We start from the raw sequence: 8115 nt of genomic DNA on the forward strand, positions 1-8115 counted from the left end.
CCATCATTCCCTCGAAGCTGGACAGGAAACTGCAGGATCTAGGACTGAGCAGCTCCCTCTGCAGCTGGATCCTTAGCTTCCTGTCTGACAGACGCCAGGTGGTCAGACTGGGCAGCATCACCTCATCCCCCATCACACTGAACACTGGTGCTCCACAGGGGTGTGTACTGAGCCCTCTCCTGTACTCACTCTACACCTACGACTGCACAGCCACTAACAGCTCCAACATCATTGTGAAGTTTGCGGACGACACTACAGTGGTGGGTCTTATCACCAACGGTGATGAGACGGCTTACAGGGAGGAGGTCAGCGCCCTGACCCACTGGTGTCAAGACAACCATCTCACCCTCAACGTCGCAAAGACAAAGGAGTTGATAGTGGACTTCCGGAGGTGCAGAGAAGTACACACCCCCATCACCATCAACGGCGCTGCTGTGGAGAGAGTGAGCAGCTTCCGGTTCCTTGGCGTACACCTGGCTGAGGATCTTACGTGGTCAGTACACACAAACAAAACAGTGAAGAAGGCGCAGCAGCGCCTCTTCTTTCTCAGGAGACTGAAAAGATTCGGCATGAGCCCCCGCATCCTCAGGACCTTCTATCACTGTGCCATTGAGAGCATCCTCACTGGATGCATCACCACCTGGTATGGCAACAGCACCGCCTACAACTGCAAAGCTCTCCAGCGAGTAGTGCGGTGCTCTGAACGGATAATTGGAGGTGAGCTTCCCTCCCTCCAAGACATCTACAGGAAGCGCTGCCTGAGGAAAGCGGGGAGGATCATCAAGGACTCCAGTCACCCCAGCCATAAACTGTTCAGACTGCTTCCATCAGGAAGGAGGTTCTGCAGCATCCGGTCCCGTACCAGCAGACTGAGAGACAGCTTCTTCCATCAGGCCATCAGACTGCTGAACACGTCATAGACACCTCAGCTTCACTACTGGAACTTCAACATTATGCACTCCATACTGTACAGTAATGCCACTGTTTTGCACATGTCCAACTCTGTATATTTTATATATTTTATTATTATTATTATTTTATTTTTTTACTATTTAATTTGTAAAAATGTGTATACACACACACACACACACACACACACACACACACACACACACACACACGTAGGAAAATATTTAGTATACACATCCAGAAATGCATACACTATTATATATTGTACATATATTTATTAGTTTCAGGTTGGCCATTCTTGTATTTTGCTCGTTTGTGTTGTTGTGTTTGCACATCTCTGTTGCTTGTGGGGCTCGCACACAAGAATTTCACTCGCATGTGCTGTGCCAGTGTGCCTGCACATGTGATGTGACAATAAAAAGTGATTTGATTTGATTTGATTTAGTGTAGCTAGTCAGCTGCCTTCTCTTGCTTAGATGATGGAGATCCCCTGTGGTGGTCAGCCTCCCCCAACACCACCCCTGAACCCACTGCTCCACCCATCCCCTGTAACTGATCCACAAATCACACCCTGCCACATACCCCCATCATCTCCCTCAGGCCAAAGAGCCATGCAACCTAACCTATTACCCACCCCCGCAAGCAGGACAGGAAATCAGCCATGACCATCTGTAGCCCTGGCCTATGGACCACCTTGAACTTAAAAGGCCAGATATCACCGGGGTTCCCCACAGGGAGTTTCTTCACCTGCACGAATGCCACCTGGCTCTGCTCTGTCCACCGGACCAGATCTGGGGCACCATTTCAGCTGAGGGCAGTCAAGGGGCTGGTAAGTGCTGTGAAGTTTTTGGCTTTAGGAGATGGATAGGATGTAATGGCTGTTGTTTTCTTCATATGAGGGTGCACCTGCCCACATCCAAAGAGGGACCCCTGGCACTGTACCTCCCTCCATCCAACCACACACTTCTCGGGTTTGCTAAAATGTGGTTCGACCTCTAAACAAGCTGAACGGAAGTGTGACAAATTGGTACAAACTGTAGGCCGTTCTTTTCCTCAGACATCGGAGACAAGGGAATCTGCCAGTAGCTCTGATTTTCCATGTGCCCTCTAACTGGTTCTGTGTACTACTGTGCAAAATATGTCCCATGGCCAAATGACAGAGATATATAGTTGTTTTTTTCCAGATCAAAGAGACATTTTATTGACTGAATATTTCCTGAAGATAAATCAGCCTGGTCTCTCTTCTAGCAGTTGCAGTTCCTGCTATTTAAAACACACTGGCAGCAAATTAGAACTGAAAATAAAAATCTTTATAAATTTTCTACATCAACAAGTTTATTGTTTCTATGGAGCATATACCACTATTCCACTTAAACTCTGAAACTTTCCTTTCCTTTCTGGGGCGATCGTGGCTCAAGAATTGGCAGTTCGTCTTGTAATCAGAAGGTTGCCGGTTCGAGCCCCGGCTCTGACAGTCTCGGTCGTTGTGTCCTCGGGCAAGACACTTCACCCGTTGCCTACAGAGGGTGACGCTAATGCCCGGCAGCCTCGCCTCTGTCAGTGCGCCCCAGGGTGGCTGTGGCTACAATGTAGCTGCCATCACCAGTGGGTGGATGACTGGATGCGTAAAGTGCTTTGGGGTCCTTAGGGACTAGAAAAGCGCTATACAAATACAGGCCGTTTAATATTTCCTGAGACCAGCACACAATCCCAACTTTGTCGCAATGCTCCTATTTGTTTGACCACATGATTCCAGATCTCAGTATTTACATGAACTATTGTTACTAAACTTGGACTGTTTGTCTTATTGTCCATTCATTTACCTAAGCTTAAGTCCAGTACTTCTGTTATATCTGCAAAGATTAGGAGTTAAGCCTCAACCTATGAGGGCACAGGATGAGGCTCGCATGGGATTCATGAAGATCAAAACTAAACACACTCAATGAGTCTTAATGACATCATTCTGTCAATCATCACATGTTTTGGAGAAATCGTCGTGCAAACAAGGAAAGAAAAGTAAAAAGACTGTTAAAGACAGCAGTGTGCTGCTCAGTGTGCTTCAGAAAAATCTCTGTTAACATTTGTGTTGCTCACAACAAACCGATGTATAAGGCAAAGCATGCAGAGGAAGGTTTACTGTAATAACCACACAGCTGTTGTTGGACTCACCTTTGTTTTTTGCTCAAAGATGTGAAACTTTGCACGTGTTTGGTTGACTTTTAAGCTTTCTAGGAGTTTCTCAAGCAAAGCTAGAAGCTGGCATAGAATAAGACTTCTTTTTTTTTTTTTTTTTAATTTGTGTCCCGTTTGGATCTTTAGCATCAGAATTGTTGTCTTGAGGCCAAGAAAGATGCCAAGCGGATTTATTTTACCAAGTGGATCATCATGGCCTTGCCATATTGGTCCATTTGTTTGACCTTTATTATAATTATGAATTTATTTTATTTTCAGTTGCTACAAACGGGACAGACGTGACTGGGGGATAGGACAGGGAGAAAGAATGAAAGAAAGAGAGGGAGAGAAAGAAAACCAAAGGGGAGAAGAGACGGTGAGAAGGGGGGAAGAAAGAAAACAAACAAACAAAACACCTGGATCACCTGTATGGAGAAAAAAAAACAGAAGAGAAAGCAAACAAAAAAAAGAGCAACATAATAAAAAACAGCACCATCACAAGACTTCATTTTTTATAAATTTAAACATATATATTTAAATGAAAAGACTATGTGTTTTCCTTCTGTTTATCATATTTATGGGCAAATTCAGATCAATCGCATGCATGTTTAAATGATCCTCTGCTGAGCAGCCTCTGAACTATAAAGAAACTTGATTTTATCCTGCTGTGGATTTTGTATCTTGTAACGCTGGCGTGATGTTTTACTGTGAGTCTGGAGTTTTGGTCATAGTGAACCTGCATAACTCCTGCTGTTTGTGAGATACTCGCACCAGAAGCATCAGTGGGAATAAAAAGGAAATGGTAAAACATGTGTAATGTGAATTGAATTGGGTCGCGTCTAATTAATTTTATAGCTTTTCACAGTATGCATGTATTCCTTATGGTGGCACAGTGTGTGTCGGGGGTCTAGTGAGGATGAAGTCGCTGGAGCTAGTGATGAGCGATACCACTGATTTCCTTTCCGATCCGATACCAAGTAAAAATAAGGGTGGTATCGACGATACTGATCCAATACCGATACTTTGTACAAAAACGTATTTTATTTATTTATTTATTGTATCTTTAATTGTATCTCAAATCATTGTGATTACAGGACATCAGATTACTTGTTCTTATCATTTAATAATGCAGAATTCATCATATAGAAATGAAAAAACTGAAGTTGTGCCTATCTGAACACGTTGCCTGCCTGCAGCACTAAAGGACTCCGTGAGAGACGTCTGTCTCGCCCTGGCAGCACCTGTCCCTGTCCTCCTCTTCAGTTCGCCTCAGCATACGCTCGTCTTATTCTGTGATATGATTTACTGTGAGGTGTTTGACGAGGTCAGCGGTGTTGCCACAACACTTCACTTTCTTGCCACATGTATCACAAACCGCGTCTCGGCTGTTTGTGGAGGTAAAACACGTCCACACATGACTCCGTTTACACTCAGCCAGTGTTGTGAGTGCGCACGCCAGAGGCTGCAACACATTTATGCAGCCGTGTTTCACACATGACTATGAAAGGTGGAAGAGGACGTAGTTCCTTCCAATGCAGACAATCCGAATGTTATAGTTTCTTTCCGCTGTGTTCCTGTTAATGATAAACTACAAATTTACTAAAATATCGATATTTTAATGTGAGAATCGATTCTAGAACATAAATGACTGGTATCAGAGGAATCGATATTTCAGTATTGATCTGCACACCACTAGCTGGAGCACCAAATAACATTTGATGTTGAAAGCAGTGTGTGGCTCTCTCTCTCTCTCTGCTAATAGGAGTGAATGGAGATCGCCCAGCAGTCTCTGTCTGTCTCACGTTCTCGCAGTAATCATTAGAATAAGATATTTATCTGGTATTGATATATCTATATAATGTTTATTGACTCTTCACAGTCCACATCAAAATTAATAATGAGATATTGAGGATACTGTTTTCCTTCCAAAGCTGTCATTCAGTGCTGACGAGGCCAAATGACTCCGGATAATAAACAGTGAATCCTTGCGCCTGGCTCTACAAGAAGCAGGAACCTAACCCTTGTCTGGTCGTGGTCACGTGGCCTGGGTGTTTTGACCCACGCCTTGAGCAGTGTTTGCCAGATCTGCGCTTCTGACGCTCGTGACAGTGTTAAACGTCTGTTTCGAGGCTGCCGGCCTCATGCCCGGATCAAGGCAGCCAATCCAAGCCTTCAGTTTCTGTACCACGTGATTTTGAAACGCGGAAAAACACCTAAGACCTTTGGTTCCAGTCTCGGAGCGGAGGTCCGGAGATGATGAGGCGGGCCGTGGTGCACGTGTCCGTGGGCTTCCTGCTGTGTGTCGGCCTGGTGAACACCGGCCTGTTCGCGGACGTTGACGTGGACCTGAGTTCCGAACACTACGCGGAGAGGCGGGTCGACGGTCTGCCCGCGTTCTTGGCGATGCCCTGTAACTGCGTGGTCAATGTGGGTTACGTGTGCGTGGGGCTGTACTGGCTGCTGTGGCGCGGGGACGGCGCTGAGTCGGAGCGCGCCCGCTACCTGAGGCACGTGTTCGCCCTCATGGCCGTCTTTTACGGCCCCGTACAGTGGACGCGCCTGGCCATGCTGCGGCGCGCTCCAGCCGTTCTCGACCAGTGGCTGACTTTACCGATCTTCGCGTGGGTGCCGGTGTGGATCGACTTTATCGAGAGGCGGACCGAATGGCGCGCGTCGCACGCGGCGACGCTCGAGTTCGGCTCCGTTCTCAGCTACGGACTGGCGATCGCACACCGACGCGGCTTCGACACGGCGCTCGCAGGTCACGTGCTCTTTGCGGTGTACAAAGGGGTTGACGTGCAGCGGACGCACGGAGATGTGCGCACGCGCAGACACCTCGTGCTGGCTTTGCTGTCGTGTGCAGGCTTCGTGCTCCTGAAGCTGCTGGATCACCACCTGGCTCAGTACCGCCTGTTCCAGCGCTTCACCGGACACTTCTGGTCCAAAGTGTGCGACGTGCTGCAGTTCCACTACAGCTTCTGCTTCCTGACCAGGCTGACGAGCAGAGCGCGGGCCAAGACTGAGCCGCAGCAGCAGTGACAGCCACGCAGCATCCACGCAGCATCCTCCAGCTGGGAGTTCATTCTGTCTCATTCCACACAAGACCACATCTTCACCTTAGCATAACTCTAGATTCTGTTCAGCTTCAATACTTTAGTTCCACATAAATATTGATTCTCCCTGAGCTACAGGAGCAGCTGCAGCATTCGATGTGCCCCAGCCACGTGGCTCCAGCTCCAATCAGCTGTATCTAATAATAGAAAAATGAGCAGAACGATGCCAGTGGGAGGGCAGAACAAAGAAAACCGCTGCTCTCAGGAAAAGGACCACCAGGATAGCCCCCCGGACTTTTGTGGACTCTTGAGACCAAAGATGACCACTGCAGTGTAGCTGAAGTAAACATGTGACATTAAGCTTCACCACCCCTTAGGGCTGCTCTGCTGGAGGAGGGGTGAAGGATTGCTGCTTACTTACAATGTTCAGTGGTGCACATGTGCAATCTGAGTTAAAATAAAGAAAAGTACACATGTCTGTGTGATGTTTAGTCTGACTGTGACTTACAGACCATTAGTACCTACTCAGATCGACTCGGCATGGTTCGGCTCAGTTTTCAGGGTTTCCCATTATGTCACAGTATGTGGCACCCCTCCTCACAGGGGCGGATCTACAGGGGCAGCATGTGCCACCCTAGTTTTGCATATGTCAGTGTTGTTCATTAAAATAAGATAGCACCCCCCACCACCACTTAAAATGGTTCAGCCCAGAGCCTTTTCACATCTTACACTGGGGATTGATTGCGTGAGTGTTATTCACCCTCCGGGGGCAGCTATTGGTGTAAATGTACCATGATTTGGCAGCACCTGTGATTTGGTTATTTAGGAAGAGGGGAAAGTTTTGGGACAGTGGCGAGAGAGCGATATCGACAGCGACTTTTGAGTTGTGAGAGATTTGTGACGTTTAGCATGTAGTTAGTGTGTAGTGTAGTCATGAGCTTTGTGTGTCAAAATGTTACACCCCTGAAAACAGGGGGAAAGAATCACGAGAGTGATTATGACTTGCGTCTCTCATGCAGTCGTTTATTGCAGTGAGGAGAACGCGCGAAAGCCCCCTAGTGGAGAATAGAGACACTACTAATCGATCCCAGAAAAGGCTTACTAGCCGATCACTGATGTATAGATTGTATTTCTCTTAAGTAATATGAAAGCCATTAATATAACATGAAAAATAATAAACTCTTAATCATTTTCTTACCATATTTACATTATTTTCGTCCTTATATCAACAGATATGAATTAGTATTAACTGAATAGTTTTATATGCAGTAGTCCTTATTAGAGATGGACCGATCCGATATTACGTATCGGTATCGGTCCGATACTGACCTAAATTACTGGATCGGATATCGGAGAAAAATAAAAAATGTAATCCGATCCATTAAATATCACGAAAGCACCTCACAAAACTTGCAACACGCCGTAACTCGCCTCAGAAAGACGTTAGCACTCGGAGCAGTATGCATCACGTGATAGAGCGGCTGTGGCATGCGGGACCTGTCGGTGGTCTGGATAGCATGTGGAGCTTCGCTAGCAACCCGGCATTTCATCTCCGACAAAGTTATCCCCGAGAGAAGTAAAGCAAGTGTGTAAGTCCATCTCTGAATGTTTGTAAAGCATTCCTGCGTTAAGCTTAACGAGCGACTGCCTCTCGCTCTCCGGCTGCTACTTCAATCATGAAACTGCTTAACGATCAGCTGATCGGCTTTTCTGTCGTGAGTCTCTCTTGTTTGCTTTTGGCCCACTTTGCACCAGAAAGAGGAAACCAGCGGCTGAACAACAGCAGCACGTTTAAGCTTGATCAGCTGTTGTTAGAATTTATTTAATATTACTTTCTACTCGAGGATCTTTTTCTACGTAGCTGACGCTGGTAACTGTGCAGGGGCGGATCTAGCAAAGTTTAGCCAGGGGGGCCGATAGGGCATTAACAGGGAAAAGGGGGCACAAAGACATACTTTTCTTTCTTATTCTCATTTTAAAT

General features: G+C 46.5%; 1 protein-coding gene across 1 annotated transcript; it reads left to right on the plus strand.

The window, feature by feature from the left end:
* Nucleotides 1–5162: 5162 nt before the first annotated feature.
* Nucleotides 5163–6608, plus strand: tmem187 (transmembrane protein 187). The gene has a single exon (XM_085269996.1). It carries the CDS (start codon nt 5335–5337, stop codon nt 6118–6120), a length of 786 nt encoding a protein of 261 aa, XP_085126122.1. The 5' UTR covers nt 5163–5334; the 3' UTR covers nt 6121–6608.
* The last annotated feature ends 1507 nt before the right edge of the window (nt 6609–8115 follow it).

This window comes from Mchenga conophoros, linkage group LG4 (genome assembly GCF_057382185.1).
Source record: "Mchenga conophoros isolate Kocher_MC1m ecotype Shallow Benthic linkage group LG4, M_conophoros_male_GT1.1, whole genome shotgun sequence".
Taxonomy (NCBI): Eukaryota; Metazoa; Chordata; class Actinopteri; order Cichliformes; family Cichlidae; genus Mchenga; species Mchenga conophoros.

What these genes read in the sequence shown, in the direction of transcription:
- tmem187 (XM_085269996.1), top strand. Translation starts at nt 5,335, where the DNA reads ATGATGAGGCGGGCCGTGGTGCACGTGTCCGTGGGCTTCCTGCTGTGT.